This window comes from Amphiura filiformis, chromosome 16 (genome assembly GCF_039555335.1).
Source record: "Amphiura filiformis chromosome 16, Afil_fr2py, whole genome shotgun sequence".
Lineage (NCBI taxonomy): Eukaryota > Metazoa > Echinodermata > Ophiuroidea > Amphilepidida > Amphiuridae > Amphiura > Amphiura filiformis.
In genome coordinates this window covers 5,866,849-5,887,462 of record NC_092643.1, presented here as the reverse complement: position 1 = coordinate 5,887,462, position 20,614 = coordinate 5,866,849, and the positions used below count along the sequence as shown (strand labels likewise).

At 35.2% G+C, this 20,614-nt stretch overlaps 1 protein-coding gene across 4 annotated transcripts in view; it reads left to right on the top strand.

The window, feature by feature from the left end:
- Positions 1–20,614, top strand: part of LOC140135458 (IST1 homolog) — a 67,993-nt gene that overhangs the window by 3,881 nt on the left and 43,498 nt on the right. For all 4 annotated transcript variants that reach the window (XM_072156965.1, XM_072156963.1, XM_072156966.1 and 1 more), the window contains exons 2-5: positions 5,092–5,225; positions 6,207–6,283; positions 10,760–10,951; positions 11,768–11,851. In XM_072156965.1, coding sequence (XP_072013066.1) covers positions 5,138–5,225; positions 6,207–6,283; positions 10,760–10,951; positions 11,768–11,851 — 441 coding nt within the window. In that variant the 5' untranslated portion in view covers positions 5,092–5,137. The remainder of the gene's footprint in view (positions 1–5,091; positions 5,226–6,206; positions 6,284–10,759; positions 10,952–11,767; positions 11,852–20,614) is intronic.

The following is a 20,614-nucleotide window of genomic DNA, read 5'->3' as shown; positions in this document are numbered from 1 at the left end:
AAACATGAATTACTATTAAAATCGGACATGACAATTGTCAAATTTAAACCTTAATTGTGACACGATCTGGTTCATGGGGCCAAAGGAGGCATTTTTGAAAATTGTGTAACCATTACACGTACAATAGGCTATCATTTTAAACTGAAAACACCAAAGGTCTAGAATACTTGGTTCTAAAGTTATGAAGTTTTTGCATGCATATTTTCTTGATATAGGCCTACCTTAAAATAATGATCTTTTAAAATTCATGTACTCTTTTGCAGTTTGAAACTTTCTTCATCTTTTATTATTATGCTAGAACTCTATGAGGTATTGTTGAAATGCATTAAAGTCTCGAATTGAAATATTAATAAAAAATAAAGGTTATTTTTATGCGGTAGGCTATGCCTACAAAGTGTTTTTATTGCGATCGTAATTTTTTAAATGTTTGATAGTAATATAATTAAAAATACAAATTTAGGCTAAAAATAAAATAAAGACAAATCAAACAATTACAAATAACAAAAACGGCAAACCAATGTGATGCATGTTTATAAGTAATGAGTATTAAGAATCTTTTTAAAATTTACTTGAATTTCTTTGCTGTAGGCCTATCCATAACAAGGGTCGCTAAGCGCCTTCGTGCAAAAAAAAACATCATTTTTAGAAAATGTAGGCCGATTGCAAAAACGCATAACACCTATAGTATGGATGTTCTTAAGTATGCTGGTGTTATATTATTATCGTATTGAACAAACAATAAATTCAGAAAGAATTAAAACAATTTATTCTAATAACCAAAATAAAACCTATGCGTTTTCCATTAAAAAAGGCTCGCGCGTATCGGGCTGAAAAGCATCGTAAAGTTTAAAAACAAAAAAGGGCGGTTTTAGAAAATGGGATAACAAAAAGTTAACACCTAGTAGGCCTATCAACATCAAGTTTGCGGGTTTTAGAAAAAGATATGTGAATATCAAAGTGCAATATTTCACTTCAACACAGAAAGTCTCAAAAAATTTCAAAAAGTACTACAAAACATTGTGTTTTTAGAGTAATAATCACAAACATGGTCAGCTATGGTTGATGAAAAAGGATGTCGACCCCAGACACGGGAAATGCCAATTTTCACTGCCGTCGTTGGTGGCGCGCTGTATTTGGAATCGCGAGAATTGAAGATTATGTAAGTTATTCTACAGGATCGGTAATAATTAACAGCTGGTCTGCAGTATTTGAAGTGCATATTGAACTTTGTAAGTTTGTGACTTCGTACGTTATGTGCAATAGATATTACAGGAAGCTTAAATTGGCACGCTTTCCTGCAATTTGTCTGTCGCTTACGAAAGTTATTGGGAGTTCAGGGCACGTCACACCGAGTGTGACGTGACCTCGCTGGGTATAGATCAGACTCTGCATCTATATCAGCAATGACATCATGCTTACTGACCAATGAGAGATCTAGATGCGATCGCAAATCAACTAATTAATTATTCATGAGCCCACTTAATGACTGCGTAGGATCGCCTGCACAGTGCAAAACCCCACACCGGTCGCACTGTGAATATATTCACAACACACACAGTATACTACACACAGTAATGCCCTACACGAGTCGTGCGGTATAATACATGCATCGGAAAATGAAATTTTGGCGAATAAATGTCAAACATACCATATGCAAAAGTCCTTTCACCGGAAAATTCGGCGATGCACCCTATTGATTCATTCACAAATCTGACTTTTAAAGTTGTAAAAACCTGTACAAAAGTTCCTGTTGCTCAAAAAAATAATTTAAGATTATGATCCAAGTGCAAAATTCAACCACTAGTTTCCGACTATTTTTCGCCATTAGTATTAGAAATGTTGCGCCGTAACATGGTCCGAAATGATGAATTTTGATGCCAAAACTTCATCGATTTTCACGCTTTTTTTCGTCAGTATGGAATCCATTTTGTATGTTAATATCAGGTCATGGCACATGATCAGTTTACTTCGGGTAAAGTCGGACAAATTCGTCAATATTTGAGGCATCTTTTATGAATGAATATTTCCAACTCGGCCACTCGGCCGTAGACCGAAGCCAGCTTCAATAGGTGACGTCATCTAATGAGGTCTCGGCACATGCGCACTTTGCTTTTTGCCCCAGCGATAGTGGAATTACCATATGCAGGATTGGCTATGGTCGTGCGCCATGAATTGGGGGCCAAATGTGTTACATACTAAAAAATTGAACAATTTACATGTGTTTGTACTTAAACTGATCTAATTCATAAACTGTTCATCAAAACCCTATGAAACTATCACTGTCAAGCTTAGGGAACAACCCAAAAGTTCGACGAAGCCCTATAAACGAAAGTCCTTTCATTAGAAGGCTAACCCCCTCCCCCCTCCCAGGGCTCTAACGTAAGTGACAAATATCGAAAATTCCAACCCGTATTCATATAGGATACAGGGGCCGTCGCTATGGTGCATGGGGTTGGGGAGAGATGTACTATGATATTGATCATGTTTATTGATGAAACGAATATCGCATTCTATTTTTTTTAAAAATCATTATCTTTTTTGGCACGGAAAAATTCTAAGGACTTACTGGATTTTCGAATAAAAAAGAATGTGGTTTTCAAACACAAAATGTTTTCGACATCATTCGCCAAAGGTTAGAAAAGGTTGCCAGAAAACGTTTAAATTTCGGGTTATATAAAGGGTATATAAAGGGTAAAAAACGTTTTCATATCAAACATTTAAAAACATTTGTTTGAATCGTAACCCTTTTCAGTCGCAATTCCCAGATATCAAAGTTCCCTGATATAACCCGACATTTTAATGTTATTAAAATGTTTTTCCAAAACCAAAACCCCAAAATATAACATGTTTAAAACGTTTTGTGTTTGCTGGGACAGCTGCTTTAAAAATGAACTTACATGACGTTGCTGGTTGCGAGTACTGCACTCCATAATTGATTTGATATATCATTTGAAGAAACCACTGTAAAATGTCAATATCGTACTTCGGAAAACACTAAAACTTGAAAATGATATATTTTAAAATCCTTAAAAAAGATCAACTTTGACCGATGTTTTAACTACTTTTTTACCAACGTAATCGGACTTTCTGACCCCCTCCCCAACGAAAGGACTTTCGTTTATAGGGCTTCATCGAACTTTTGGGTTGTTCCCTTAGAGTACCAGGAATACACACATACAAACAATTGGTCAATATTCAGGGTGCCACAAATGTCATATAGGGTGGAAAAGTTCAATTATGGTTCAAAAAGTATAAAATTTAGTTCCTCTCTTATTTAGTAACGTAAAAACTTTTTCAGCTAAAACCTTTTCACATGTGCTAATAACATTGTAGCCTTCCAAAAAAAGCAAACATGTAATGATGAGTTATGTTGCCTTACTGAGATACAGGAGTGTTCAAAAATCGTACATAATTTTTATGATTTTTATAACATTATCAATCAAAACTTTTTTCCTCCAGGCCCTACACAAAAACCAGTAGCATGTTTGAATTCCTCATCAAATTTCCATTGCCAAGAAAATGCTAACTTTCACAGCAGTAGGGTAACTCCTTCAAGAAATATGAGAGTCTGAACATTTCGGAGCATAAATAAATACGGTACCTAGTACAGTAACGTATAGGAAAAGTCTAGAAACCATGACACAGAATGCAGCACACTTGCAACAAATTAACTTTACTTGGAGTAAAACTAGTCACACTTCAAACTAGACAGAAATACCAAAACAATGGTACATAATCCATCTCAATACCTTGCTGGGTTATGAAGTTACAGTAAAAAATATATTTGAGAGTCACCAAAAACAATATTCCCTATACTTTAACACATGCCTCATCCGTAGGCTCCTCATCCGTAGGCTCCACCATCCCTGACTTAACATCCTTTGATTGGCAATATCTCACAAAGTACAAATATTATGAAAGTTTTACCTTCCACAATTTTAGCCAGATAAATTAGCAAGAAAAATAGATAAATTAGCAAGAAAAGAAGACCAAAACCAGTTCAGTACCCCTATCCATTCTTGAGATCTGTGACAAAATGTTTGGGAAAAAATAAAAAAATGTAACACCGCCACCTTTTCCTATACCCCAATTCATGGCACATGACCCTATACACTATACAGGTATGTTTCTACGTGAGCCGTTTACGTTGTTATAATGTATTGAGGCACAAACAAAGCTGCTCCATTGACAATTTCGATCGGCAATCTGGGCATGCGCACACATTGAAATTTGCATAGCTAATGAGCTTCGCCCTCATGCAGAATGACGCACAGAGTACGTTTTACCATTGAATTATCGTCCACAACAACCATTTGATCCATGCATATAGATATCGATCGTGCTTAATCACTTCCTGGTAGTGCTTGTAGCTGAAATCGGCACCAAAAGTAAAATACGACTCTCAACTTTACACTAAAACATACCCGATTGTTGAAAAAACCTACTTAAATGATAGGAAGCAATCAAAAATCGACAGTTTAATTTACTTAAATTTTGCAATCCCGAGTTCCGAGCTGCAAAACCGACCCGAAACAGCATTCAGCAATAAAAAAATTGCTGTAACTTTGGTAATATTTGTCCAAATTTGCCGGGGGAAAAACTATCTCGATCAAAACATATAGTGCTGGGCTCACAGTGTTTGCCAATCGGGATATTGATTGATTCGCCCAGCGCTGAGATTTTCCCGAAACATCACATGATCAATGACGTCATAATGAGCGGCGCTGTTTGTTATGACTTGCCTTATTTGGATAACGATCTTCCGTATTTGGATACGACAGATAATTTATATTTGCTGAAATTCCCTCACAGTTTTGTATCAGTGAGGTGCCAATATTTTCATGACATGTTTCAATTCATGGGCAATCGTTTCCTGTATAGGGACTAAATTATTACTTTTATATGCATCAAGGTTTAATAAATAGTTGCCAAACACTTTGCAGTCATTGCAAAAGGAGTATCCGGCAAGCTGCTCACCTGGATTAGGAGCTACCTGACAGATATATCGTTCCATCAAAGTTGAGCACTGTATTCTTTGATATAATATACTTGTTTTTTTTCTTTTTTTCATATTTATTTTGTATGTTACAGTACCACAAATCAATAATTTGCAGACAACAAGACTCAAAATTTCAAGATGTTTTCTTCAGGGTTCAAGACAACCAAGCTGAAAACCAATTTAAGGCTATCAATCAACAGACTCAAGCTCTTAGAAAAGAAGAAAAGTAAGTTATTCGCTGTTGTAGATGTCACATTGGTGACCCTGGAGCACTACCATAGCGACTGGATCACGCTTTCATGAACCACAATGGTGGTATGGAATTTATAGATCAAAATTTTAATTACCAGTCATATTTAAGACTTGCAACCTCATGATTTCAGAAGAAAAACATCTTGCAAAAGCTTGGCAATGAAATCCATAAGTAATGGTTAAAACTTGATTTTCAAACAGCAAAACTTCGACATGATTGGGAATTTACAAATTCTATACAAAGCAATGGTGAAGCTCTAACCTGCTCATTGAAACCCAAGTTTTGTACTCTGGTTTATCCTGTCTTAGGAAGCAAAAGAATTTATGACTCTCTGCTACATAACATCCGCCCATGTTGGGCTTTCAATTGGAATCTAAAATGTTGAATGTAGAGGTGATTTATTGACTGTGTCTCATGTCGATTCATTCAGTTCAGAGTAGGTAGTGTTGTCATGCAAACCGTGTGATCCATCACTAAGGAAGTAGTTGTGACCTCAGCAGGAAGTGACATCGGTCTATGACGGCAAAGAGGCCAAGCTTCCATATCAACCTAATTAGCACCTCTTTCATAATTACCGCCCACTTGACAACTTTTTTTGTTGAAGCACCCCTTTCAGTGTACTTTTTAAATTAAATCATGGAAAAATGATATGGGCATCCAATGGCTGCACCATTTATTGCAATTTGACAAATTTAATTAAAATTAAAAAGTGTGTTTTGGTCAGAATTCCTTTCTTTTTTACCCAGAATGCAATCTGGATATTTTGCTTCATACTAGACCCACTGGAGTGTGCCTCCTTTCTTTATTGGTAAATTGGCATCCAGAAGACAATGTTTAGTTCTGACTTTTGACTGATAAAGAAACATGAAGTTGCCTAGTTTGCGTCGATCATTATTCTGAAAATATCAAGTAAATTTACTTAAATATTTTTGCCTCAATCATTTTCTTCTGCAGCTGAAATGGCGTTGAAATCTAGGAAAGAAATAGCCGATTATCTTGCTTCGGGGAAAGACGAAAGAGCCAGAATAAGGGTAAGTTATAGAATAAATGATAGTCACACATCAGTTCATTGATGTTTACAATTGACTTACAGCGGAATACTTGTCATTTTTGATTAACACAAAATATTTATTTTAGTCATTCCAGCTGACTTACTTTTTTACATTAATAATCAATATGTGTAGATATAAAACAATGTTTGTAGGTAATTAGCCATTAAAAAATTCCATTTATGGCTTTTTACAAGGTAAGGAGTATAGTATCTGTCAATACGGATATCATAATATTGAAAAATGAGAAATCGGGCACTGAGCCTCATGTGCAATATATTTCTAAATTGGCATTTCTGGATCATGAGTAACATATCTTTCTTTTGATACCAATACAAAATTTCAACTATCAATTTCAAATTTTAACATTTTTTGCTCAAAACATGTGCGTTTTCCCATAGGAAATGTCTTCCAAGAGTGAATTCTCATTTGGTCACTTTGGAAACTGAATTACCCAGCACTGTATTAAAGGGACCATTGAAAGAAAATATGATTTGGTATCAAAATAAAGCCCATAAAATATAGAATCAATATCTAAAACAATTGAAGAACTAACTATTTTAGAAATAAAAATACAATGAAAACAACGTACTCGATTTACCTCCTTCCGACGCTACATCGCGTCATTTATCAAAAGTAGAAAATTAGGCGCTTTTCTGATGACGTCATTGTGGTTCTGCGTTTTGTGTTGCGTTGACATTTTTGCGGGATAATTTGACAACAGCGATCGCGATCTGAATATCAGATGCAATAATCATGGTAATACAACCACTTATAATTATTTAAAGGTCAAGTAAAAACAAAATTCCAGTTGATTGTCCACATGTTATCAAAAGAGGAAGTGGAGGGCCTTTTTATTTATCATTTATTAGTTATTTTTACAATGCAAATGGATCATTTAGGCCTATGTAGGCCTATTATTCCCGGACATTATTACTAGTTGTGTAATTTGTAGAGGAGGATGATAGGATCGAGGCTCTTGTTATTTGATGGTTCTCTGAGAGGACGATTAAAACAAAGCCTCTAAATTGAAATGCTTATTGGACAGAAGCAAATCTAAACTATTATTAACGTTTGAAACATTTAAAAAAAGAAGTTTTCCCTTATAATAAAAGAAAACAGCATTAAACAGACTCCCTCAATTGCAATGCCTTGCAAAAGTAAGCGGGCGGGGACGATCAATTGTTTTTTATCATCATCAAGCATATGCAGCTTATTATTTTACTTATTCATAAATTCAACCCCCGGTCAACATGACCATGATTCCGATGACTTTATGTAGGCCCTACATGGCATATATAAAACCATAAAACTAATTATGAGTATGCCTATAGGCCTATGATATAGTGACGATGTTGAGGGGAATATCCACAAAATTTTGCGCAACACATAAATTGCAGATGATGTGCCGGCGCGAGCACCTCCCATGGGCAATATTATTATAGGCCTTTTTTTTTCCGTAGGACCTACCTTAAAAGATATTCAAGAGATGATTATTTTTTTCAAAACCTGACAATTGGTATAAAAAAGCTTTTTCTTCCATAAGTTAACTTTCAAAAGTGCTTATTTTCATACCCCAAACAATGCAAAGTAGGCCTAGGCCCTTTTATTTTGCACATTTATTCCCCTATAGGCCTACCATGTGTTATACGGGAGACTTGCCAATATTAGTTGAGCCGTTGGCACTGGGGCAGTAGCTGAACGGCAGATGAAGAAGTTGGTTCAGAAGAACATGACATGCAAGCTGTTCTTGAAATAAATTACGAGGAGCGCTTATATACATACATAGGCCTTCAAAAAGCCTATAGGGCCTATGCTACAAACATCAAATGGGAAATATTATAGGCCTACACTAATTATTTTAATCCATGGATGGTTAGGACCGGGGTAGGCCTAGGCTATGCGAAATTGATGTCAGTCATTTCTGAAAACGAAATATCCATCCAGGCGCGCTGTATTTTAAAATATTTACCCAATCAACATAAACTTTGTAACTGTAGGCCTACCGGTACCTTTGATAAAACGCTTTCGGACACTTTGCACTTTCAAGTATCAGTTAGACTACGCCGTAGTCCACTAGCCCATTGTCATGATTGTGCATGCTCTGGATATTGCATTTAAGCTTAAAACTCCGATTTAATTAATTTGTGCACAATTGATAGATTTTCACAACTGATCATCTTTTCAGTCACCGTACTCCCTCTGTATGTTAGCTTCCCAAGTGATTTTAACTCGTAATCATGGTAATAAATTGTTCAGTATTGAAGTTCCATTATAGTTATGCCATTATGATATGTTGAATTCAATAATATAAGCCTACGTATACTTTACTAGTACTGTCACAAATATAATTATATAAACTTTTTCATAACCATTTTATACTATAGTAGGCCTATTAAACATTATATCAGTATAATTTCGAGTTCAACTGAATGCGTTCATCATGATTAATAACGTATTTTTATTTATCAAAAATAGACTATGGCATAGTCTAAGTATCAGTGGGAGTTGAGATTGGATTCGGCCTATAAGCATTTCCATAACGTAAACTAAAGGCTGAAAGTAAATATTGTTCATTTGATTGTTTGGAGTGCCCTTTATATCTTCCTCTCGTGGTTCTTTATCTTCAAATTTGTTTCTCATTTTTCATATGCTTTTAAAAATAAATAGAAAATCAATTTCCGCTTTATATAATAACGCCTTTTCCCAGATCTCGGAAGGTTCAAAGCGCTGTAATTTCGCTGCCATGGTACTTATCACAATCAGATCGCATCATCCCGGGGCATCATCTAGGCTGGATGCTGCCGAACCTGTCGCAAATCTAGCCGCACTTGGATTGTAACATCCACCAATAATCTTTTCAGCTCCCCAAATTTCATTGGGTGAAGGAAGATTTTGATAACCAAACAACTAATCACCCATTTTTGAGAAGCAGGAGGAAACTGGAGATCCCGAAGAAAATCGGCGTGATCGAGTTCACATGAGTCTTTGGGCCGCCAGGGCTTGAAGTTAATTAAGGCCGTATAAAATTGATGTTTTGGTTCTCGTCCCCTCCCTCCTCAATTTCTGGGATTTGTCAGATTTTTATTTTTTTAGATTTTTCAATTATTTTAGACTTTGGAATGATTTATGAATTTTTCATACATAGGCCTATAAATAAGTTTATTAGAGAACAAGAACCACTTCCAAGTCTTTTTGTGGTAGGGCCTACTCTAGGGGTTTATCCTCAGAATCTCACTTTTGAAAAAACAAAAGTGCGTCATCGTTTCCTCAAGCAGTTGGAAAAGACCGAAAACTGCAGACAATGCTGATTTTACACTGAAAAAAAAACCAGCTCCCTCCCTCATCATTTCATGAAAATCCTCTGGACGAGAACCAAAATATTAATTTTATACGGCCTAACCTAGGCCTTGACGCCCGGGAGGTAGGCTAATTAGGCCTAAAGAAATTAAGTCGCATGTCATGGGCTAATCCGAAACATCATTGCCTACTCTTTCCTATCCTCACCAGATATTTCAGAGGAAATATAAGTAAAGAGTTGCTATATCAGAATGCCTCAGTCAAAACGTATACTCTCTTGCAACGTAATCAGCTAGCACTGACAGCTTTGACTTTGTCACCGGCCGGCTTTGTCAATATGAAGGCCTAGGCCTAACTTACTTATGTTTCCCGTTGTTGGCCAATTTTGTAGGCCTAGCTAGAATTTATATATAGGCCTATCATAGAAGTCATTGTAGCTTTGTAATTTATATTATAATATCCTTTTAATATACTTGTTAGGCCTAAAAGGCACATAAAAATTCATTGCTGTAAACACGTTCATGCGTTGGTTTAGGACCAAGTCTGGACTATGCAGTGTTGCCATGCACCGGAAAGGATAACCACTTTGACGTCACAGGGGTTGCCACGTATCTCTGCACATATGAGTTGGTCGGAACGACGCGACATTGGGCACTGTGTCTTTATTTGCTGATTTGAGGGGTAAAATAAAGGAAAATTGCGTTTATCATTTTAGAAATGGATTCTATATGTTATTAGCTTTATTTTGATACCAAATATGTTTTTCTTTCAATGGTCCCTTTAAGTTATTAATTCTTGATAGCAATTTTGTGTCTGATATATTGAATTTAGACAATACATCATGCTTGAACGCACAGCCTGATTTTGCCAATAGTGGTAATGGATTTTTGTTACTCTCCAAAACATGTCAGGGAGTGATTTTTAAGCATGCAAGTGCGACTGCACACCATCGCACGCCTTAAATTGTTTGTCCGAGTACAATTTATAGCACACCTCAATTCCTAAACTTCTTACAGGGTGCAATTTATTAGCAGATTTAGCACACCTTAACATTTTCTGAAGTGCTATTTTTAGCATACCTGTTATTTTCAAAACTCAATCCCTGATAAATGTTGTATTTATTAACTGTACTTGAAATTCTTGTGATTTTTGAACCAGGTGGAACACATCATACGTGAGGATTACTATGTAGAAGCTATGGAAGTTGTTGAAATGTATTGTGACTTATTATTGGCTAGAATGGGTTTACTGGAAACGATGAAAGTGGTTGATGAAGGAATTGCGGAGGCAGTCTCCAGTCTCATATGGGTAGCACCACGTATGCAAACAGATGCAGCAGAACTTAAAATTGTAAGAAAATGAAGTGATATTGATTGTTTTGTTTCCTCCTAAATTGGACTATTCCAGTTGAAATCCTCACCCCCTATGGATGACATGACCTTAATCTTCCACACAGGGAGTGTGAATTTCAAATGGGATGGGTGACTCAATTTGAAATGTATATGCCTGGTGTGGGAGATTAAGGTCATGTTTGTTTGCATTCTGTGTCCAATGTGTTGTGCCAATAATGTGTGCTAAGTGTGCAAACCTTTGTAACATCAAAGCAGAGGGTGGGCAAAGGGGGGAGGGGGCAAGACCAATTTTAAGGGGGAATATAGGGGTGGCCACTATCCCAGGGGCAGAGCAAGAGGGGCATAACTTTTCACTTGGGCATAGGGGCTTCCCCCTCCCCCATCATATCATATTAAATTTTTTAGTTAAGCTTTAAATCTATGAATATTCTCAATCATCCAGGTAGATAAACATAATAAAATGAGTATTAAATCTGTTCATCTGAACTCACTATTTTTGATAGCGACAGTATCGCATCTCATCAGTCAGCCTGATGATGCGTCTTGAATCACATGCGATACTGTTGCTAACAAAAAAAGTCCAGATGAATAGATTTAATACTCATTTTATAAGTTAAGCTTTAGTTAAGTTCCCCACTAGATTCTAGATTCTCAAGTGAAAAAGAATTCTAGTTGGCAAACCATATTTCGTGCCTGTCAGCGGGACGATTAGGAAGTTTTGCCCCCTGGCTCGTTGGTCCCGGTTCACCCCTGATGGTTTATGCAGTGTTTATTTTTTCTATGTCATTTACCATATTTTACCATTGTTTTATAGGTAGCAGAGCAATTATCAGCTAAATACGGAAAAGAATATGCATTAGCATGTAGGGCAGATCAAATAGGCACAGTCAATGAAAGAGTAAGTCTGATTTATCATTGGGCTATTCCATTTAAAATCCACACTACCGCTGTGGAAGATTTTGGAAATATCTGCCACAGGTGGAGTATGAATTTCAAATGGAATGAACACATTAGGCAACTCCATTTAAATTTCATACACCCATTGAGAAAGATTCAACCTGAATATTCCACAAAGAGAGGATGAGTTTCAAATGGAGCTGCTAATGTGTTAATTCCATTTGAAATTCATACTCCCTCTGTGGAAGATATTTCCAAAATCTTCCACAGGGGTAGTGTGGATATTAAATGGAATTTGTTCTTCTGTTTGTTTCATTTAGCAATTAGCATTATAAATCCCAGTAACATTACCTATTTACTTGATATACTCACCAGTTCCATTTCCAACAAGGGGGTGTATAACTTCACTTCATAAACATTGTATATTTTGTATGTATTGACTCTACATGTATCACATTTACTGAAGTCTTTAATGATGTGTCTTCAACCAGTGGTGTCCGTCTGCTCTGTCTGATTATCACATAAAAATTTACTAGGTCACCAGATGCTACGCAGTTTGATTAGCGAATGAGGTGCCGATGTGATGATAATGTGATTCAATTAGCCAATTAGAACCCCACTTCCGTATACACAGGGAAAATATGCCACATAGTGCCAGGTTGGCACTTGCCAACTGATGCCAATGTGGCATTTGCCAGGTTCGGCCAAGAAGAATGTGCAAGGGGTACGCACAACCAGGCATTTGCAGTCACGGGCCAAATTGGCATTTGCCATCAATATCCAGAGTGTCAGAAATCATTGGCATCTGCCAATTGTACCAGGTTGGCAAGTGTCAATCTGGCAGGGGTTGGCATTATCATGTTTTGGTGATTTATAGATTTGTATTATTTTTGAACAAAAATGAGATTTTTAGATGGTTTCCAGCGGTGGTTCCCAGTGTTTAGGCTCCATATTGTTTTGAACATACAAAACATTGCATGATCTTTGTTTTCATTGGTGTTTGTAATTTGAATAAATCAAAACAATGATTTTGTATAAAATGAGCTATTTCTGATGATTGAATTTCATTTTCATGTGTTTATAATTTTATTATTCTAATTTATTTTGGAACAAAATGCAATTTTGGATGGTTTCCTCGTGGTGGTTCCCGGGGTTAGGCTCCAGGTCATTTTGATAATAATTATGAATTTGCAGGTTTGTACTTTGATGGGTTTTTTTTTTTTTCAAGATTTAAATTATAATGGAACAAAAAAATAAATGCATTTTTGGATGGTTTTCCTATGGTGGTTCCTGCTGTTTTCGGTTCCGTGTTGTTTTGATGGTAGGCCCTAATTGTGCATTGGTTGATTTGTGCTTTCATTTGTCAGTCAGTCGTGAGCACGGTCGCTAATGAGCTGAATCGGCTAGTTGTGAAATGAGAATCTCAAGAATCTCATGGTTTCTCGTCATAATCCGTGTACAATAATTTGGATAAAATCACGCTGAGCACTGGCTGACCTGAAAGATAACGTGTATACTGGCATCTGTTTTTTAAAAAACATTTCAAAATTGCTTCCAAATTGATAAGGAGGCATGTACATTTAATTCTGTGACAAAAAACGAGACGAAGTTTGCTTTATTTTTGTTGTTTTTGATCATTTAAATGACACTAACTTTTTGTTCATTTTTTCCAAATTGAAAACCTTAGGCGACATTCGTCTACCTCCCCTCCGATTTACCTAATCATGAACTTTTTTGACTTCATTTTCACGTAGTTCACATAATTCCGCTTCGTTTGGTATTTTTATAGGTATGTGTTATTTAGATTAAGTGTCTAAATTATTCTTCAAAAATGATGGAAAAATGCAAATTTTACCGAATTGCAGGCCTTTCTCGTGGTATTTTTTTGCGTCACCTATCAATCAACATTCGGGTTGTACGCCCTAACACAAATACGCGCCGGGCCATGTTAACTTTTGCGTGACGCTTCGCGCTATGCAAGCGTGTACAGTGTGATACGCGTTTAAGTTCGCCACAGCATAAATAAGTAAACAAAAAGTTTAAAAATCCTGAATATTTTCAAAACTCATTTCATCTTCGCCGATAACTGTCTACCTCCCGGGTGATTTACGTCAATTTGTACAACATTTTCGTGGCATTTGTATACAAAACCGTTTTATCTTTCATATTTGTGATTTTTACGATTGTGTTATTTAAATTACAAATACAAAATTATTTTTAAGTATGATGCTTTTTCCCAACTTTTTACTGAAATTGTTTAGTTCAAAACACACGTTTATTTTTCATCTAAATAATCTTTGATTTCCTTCTTTTTTTGTGACATGCAAGTTCACTAGTTTGGAATGCTAAATTGAGAGAGTGATAATTTTTCGTGTTAAAATAAAGAAATTAGAGCTCTTCAAACAGGGATATGTCATGGGCTGATTGTTCTCGTACCTCATTTTACATTTCCAAAAAGTGTCTACCTCCTGGTCGATTTACGCCAATTCGTACGGATTTTTCGAGGTATTTGTATTCAAAACCTTTGTATCGGTCAGATTTTTGAATTATACGAATGTGTTATTTCAATTACCGCAGAAAAATGGAATTTAATACTGTGTTTTTTCCGTCATTTGTACTGAAATGTGTTAGTTCAAAACTCACGCTATTTATTCATCCAAATAAACTTGGATCTTCTTCTTTTTTCGCAACGTGCAAGTTCATTGGGTTGGCATGATAATTTGAAAGTTTCGTAATTTTTCGTGTTAAAACAAAGAAATGAGAGCTCTTCAAACAGGGGAATGTCATGAGCTAATTAGTATGCATAATTGGCCACGGAGCATTACGCGCACTGGTTGTTATGCATATTTACTTTCACACAGAGCAAAGTTTGAGCGTGCTCACGACTGACTGTTGTTTTTTTGTTACTTTGCAAGATTTAAATTATTTTGGAACATTGAATGCATTTTGGATGGTTTCCTGTGGTGGTTCCCGGTGTTTCGGCTCCGTGTTGTTTTGATAGTAGGCCTACTGGTGCATTGGTAGTTTGGGCTCTCTCATTTGCAAGAATTAGGCCTAAATTATTTTGGAACAACAATTTAATTGTTAGATGATTTCCTGTCCTGGTTCCTGTCCTGGTTCCATGACACTTTCAAATTATCATACCAAACCAGTAAATGTGCACGTCGCAAAAAAAAGTAGATTTAAGATTATTCAGATGAAAAATTAGTGTGTGTTTCAGTCAAAAGAAGAAACACCATTATTGAACTTCATTTTTGTTTGCAATTTAAATAACACAATCTTAAAAATCACAATGAAAGATAAAACGGTTTTGTACACAATACCATGAAATGGTGTACATATTGGCGTAAATCAACCGGGAGGTTGACAAGTATTGGCGAAGATTAAATTAAATGAGTTTTGAAATTTTCAGTCTTTTTTTAATTTTGTTTACTTTTTATGGCTTGAAGAACTGAATCGCGATACGCTGCTCACCACTCGCATGGCGCAGAGCGCCACGAAAGTTCATTGCTGCGTGCGGTAGCGTAATTTGAGCGCTTAGCAGCGGATAAGCCAAGTTGATTGATCGGTGACTTAAAATCACCCACGCACGAGAAATGCATTATTTACGATCTGCATCATTTTCTAGCTCGGAAGGCAGGCAAGCAAATGGCTATCTTCTGAAGATAGCATTGCGGGCCTAATAAAGCAACAGAAAACATTTCACACATTTGAAAAACATCTGTTGTTAGGAAAGTTTGTTTTTGATGTGTTTTGTTTGTTTGTTTTTCCACTATCTACTCAAGATAGCGGGGTTTTTTTTAATAATAAAATAGGCCTAAGAAAGTAAGAATATATTTTGTTATCTACCATTTGAAACCGTATGAACTAATTTTTTAAAAAAATCAAAGAAGTCGGAAATTTCATTTGGTATATTTTTTGTACTACATGTTTGTTGTTTGTTTGCTTGTTTGTTTGTTATCTACTCAAGGTAGAATTTACGGTGTGATTTGCAAATCATTATAGGCCCTTTGCGACATCACGAATCATGCATTATGCTGTCAAAAAAAACGCGCTCAAAGCCTACTTACGGCCTGCATCATTTTGTCAGCACTCGCAAAGCGGCTTTACGGGCTTAATAAAACAACGCAGAAAATATTTCACAAATTTAGAAAACGTCTGCTAGGAAAGTTTGTTTTGATGTTTTTTGTTTTTTTGTTTATTATTATTTGTCTGCTTGTTAGTTTTTCCGCTATCTACTCAAGTAAAATACAAAGAAATTGAGAAAGATTGAATATATTTTGTCAGGCCTATCTACTGATGATAGCATTATAAAACCTAATGAAGGAAATTATAAGACTTAGCATGAGACGAGTCAAAAAGATAATTTGATATGTTTTTGTATATTTCATGTTTGTTTGTCTGTTTTTTTTGTTTTTATCTACTCAAGATACCATTTACAATGCGATTTGCAAATCACCCGTTATGACATGCATCTATGAACACGCTTGAGCCCACTTACGGCCTGCATCATTTACGATCTGCATCATTTTCTCGGAACGCAGCAAACGGCTATCTTCTGAAGATAACATTATGGGCCTAATAAAGCAACATAAAATATTTCACACATTTAGAAAACATCTGTTAGGAAAGGTTGTTTTTGAGGGTTTTTTGTTTGTTTGTTTGTTTATTCAGCTATCTACTAAAGATATTTTTTTTTTTTTTGGATAAATTACAAAGAAAGTAAGTAAGAAAGGTTGACAATATTTTGTTATATACTGATGATACCATTTGGAACCGTATAAACCAATTTCTTGTTTGTTTGTTATCTACTCAAGGTAGAATTTACGGTGTGATTTGCAAATCATTATAGGCCCTTTGCGACACCAAGCATCATCTGCTGTCCAAAAAACGCGCTCAAAGCCTATTTACGGCCAGAAAATATTTCACACATTTGAAAAACATCTGTTGTTAGGAAAGTTTGTTTTTGATGTGTTTTGTTTGTTTGTTCTTCCGCTATCTACTCAAGATAGTAGTTTTTTAAATAAAATAGGCCTAAGAAAGTAAGAAAGGTTGACAATATTTTGTTATCTACTGATGATACCATTTGAAACCGTATGAACTAATTATTTAAAAAAAATCATAGAAGAAAATATTTCACAAATTTAGAAAACGTATAAGCCCCAGACAAGCAAGCGTATATAAGGCAAAAAAAAAAAGGTTCGTCTCAAAGCTTATGTGCGTTTGTAAAATCCCACGATTTGACAAAAAACAAATGCGGAAATTTTTTATTTCAAAACATTTTAGTTTTTTCCAGAAAAAAATTGTCGAAAATCAGACTTTTTCTCAAAATACCATGAAAAAAAAGTCGGGAATAAAAAAAAAAAAAATAAAAAAAATCGCATTTCGCATTTGTTTTTAAATTTCTCGTGAGCTTTGAGACAAACCTTTTTTTTGGCCTAAATAGGCGTAAAACTAATTTTGGTGGGTTTAATTAAAATGATCTTGGTTTATATATCAGGTAAAAAATGTACCAGTGTATATTTGAAGAATTATTACTTTCCAGCAAAATCATGAAACGTTTCATAATATTTTTAAAAGGCCTACAAACGGTGCCTTAAATTAAATATTGTTGTATACATTTATCTAACATTTTCACAAATCATATCGGCTTACTGTCAATATCAATACGGCGTATTTTTATTCATAAACAAAACATTGATTATAATAAAAGTATTTTGTCAAAATCGGTAACAAATTAATTTAGGTTTTCTATTAAATATGTAAAACAAATGTTAAAAAAATGTTTTTTAATAATTTGTGTTTGCTGGGTTCGTGCAAGATCTCGACAGAAAAAATATGTTGAATTTTATGGCATTATTTATTATAAGGGCATTATTTATTATAAGGGCATTAAAGGCGTGTATAGGCTAATCTTAAAATACAGGGTGATTTAAAATGAACTGTACCCAACTTCAAAAATTAAAATAAAATACTTACCGACATTTAAATAATTTGTGTTTGTAGGCTGTAACAGGATAGTATGTTTTCTATTATTGGTGAAAAATCATGTCTTTACCTCTAATGGTTTGGATGAAAAATACATTCTTAGAAAACACACCAAAAACGATGTTGCACACGGATGAGTATTTTAATCAAATATTCTGTTCTACAACGGTTTGATCAGTCAACTGCCCTCAAACGCTTTTAGTTCAAAATAAATTGCGCATGTTTATTTAAAAATGAAAATAAGATGAATTGATAAATGAATAAAATTAAAATTAAATACTTACCGACATTTAAATAATTTTATGTAGCAAGCTGTAATATGGGTAGTATAGGTTATGTTTCCTATTATTTGTGAAAATTTCTGTTCTCAATTACGAGTGATATTGCACCAGCACCATTTCTATTTCCATTTAAATTTCCCTCTACAATTTCAAGTCAACGAATCCTTTGTTCTACATGTATTATTTACATGTAATCTTTGGAAACCTGACATTGTCATAACCGTCATAATATATTCAATTTAGTGATACAAAAGTTCAGCAGTTTAAAATTGTAAAATGTATACGACATCGTTTTGTGTCAATTTTTATTTATTTCGTTTGTACATAAATTAACACGGAATAAAGCTAAATTAACTTTGAAATCTGATTTTCTCAAAATCAACTGATTTTACAAAAATGATGTACGACAAACGAAAAAATGATTATGTCGAATAACACCAATAATGAAACTGCTGTTGAAATATTAATCATCAAACGGTAGGTCTACTCATCTTACTCATGGTTGTAAAAGAAATATGTAGGCCTCCCCCCCCCCTCAACACAAAGGTTGACAACCACGAGAGTAACCAAATCTTTCAAAGGTCCCCTTTGCAATGATTTTTCATCAAATTTACCCCCCTTTTTCATGCAAATTGGGAGGGCGGGTTAGTGTAGTGGTCTTCTCACTCGCTTCTCACCACTGTGGCCGGGTTCAATTCCCAGGCGCCACATGTGAGTTTGTTGCCGATCCATGCTCGTCCTCGCAGGTTTTTCTCCGGGTGCTCGGTTTTCCTCCTGCATCTAAAATCGGACCTCTTCCCATATCCCTGTCCCGTCATATCCGGATGGCGTCCCTTAAATTTAGTAGCCTCTGAGCACTATTGGGATTAGCCTGGCTTCGGCCGAATGTTATAAATAAATAAATAAATAAATAAATAAATTCGAGGTCAACAAATTAAATAGACCCTACACCGTATTTTGCCAATTTCACGATCCTTGCTTAGACTGGATCCTTCAGTCTTTCAACAACTACGCACGGTCATGATCAGGTTAAGGCAACGTGAAGGATTGTGGGTAAATAAAAGGCGCCGTCATTAGAGGCCAGAAGGATTCAGGCTAGTCCTTGCTGCTGGTAAAAAAATACCCCTTGTCCGCGCAATTTGGTAACTCTCATGGTTGTCAACTTTTGTGTTGACTAGGGTGCCGGGTAGGCCTAAGGCCTATGTATAGTCATTTTCAAATAAACGCAATCTACAGCTGCTTATATAAGTTCTGAAGAAAGTTTTATATTTTTGCTGACATTTACCCGAACATTTATTTTAACGTACGTCATGTATATTCCTGAAAACAGTCACCAGCATGTACTTTTCAAATAATTTAGCTATTCTATTTTGATAATTTCATAATAGTTGAAATTGTAACAAACTGACATAAGAACGCCCAAATTATGTTTTATCTTTTCATTCCTATCGTGCTTTTAAACCTCTAGATCATTGAGCTGCTGAAATATGCTTATCATGTATACGAGTACGAGTTTAGCGAAAATAGTGAATCATACAAGTATTATTAACGTGGCTGTGTACTCTACTCCCTATTCCAGAAAAATACAAAACTAATTTTTTAAAAAAAAAAAAATATTATCCCAGTAAAACTTTTTTTTTGAAAATAAGGGCCAAAAACATGCGTTTTTAGGGTGTTTTCCGTATGTTGTGATAATCAAGCCCAAAGACTTGAACTAAGAATAATAACATTTTATGCCTTCTAATTTTTGGAAAAGACATGTTTCATTCTTATATAAACCAACCATTTATTAAAGTAACACAAAAAAGTGAAAATTAGATCAAAATTTCGGCATATACTGAAGATTTTAAATGCTTAGATTTGTTCCAAGTCTGTGATTTTCGTGACTCGATTGTACATGCCGAAAATGCATGTTTTTGGCTCGTTTTCAAGATATTAGTGAAATAGTGAACTTTTTCTTTTATCTCCAGTTAGGACTAACTAAAGGATTAGGATTTAGCTATGTTTCATTTGCCAAAACAGGATAATATTTTTTTTATCGCAAAAAAAAATTAGTTCTGTATTTTTCTGGAATAGGGGGTAGACACTGTTCCTTTCGCGAAATTGAGTTTTTTGAAATGTGTTTACTTTGTTATGTTTTTCATGAATACAAGAAAAAATAATCCAGATTTGTTAACTCTAACTGTTCTATTTTATGGATTTTATTTCACTATTTCACTTGTTTCCGCAATTTAGAAGGAGAGGAAATCTTTGTTGTACCATCGGGTACACGCGAGTAACAACACATCGCGTTTTGTAGTCGCGCAATTTGTTAACGCATACGGATACGCTACGCATACGCATAACGATTATCTGCATGCGCTGGCGCATCTTATGGAAGCACCACGGAAGCACTGATTTCAAAAAAACTTTGTGGTCAAAGGGTTCCGTTTTAGCTAATGTGATTTTTTTTTCAAGTTCTTTCTCCCGATTTTAACATCAAGATATGAAAAGAT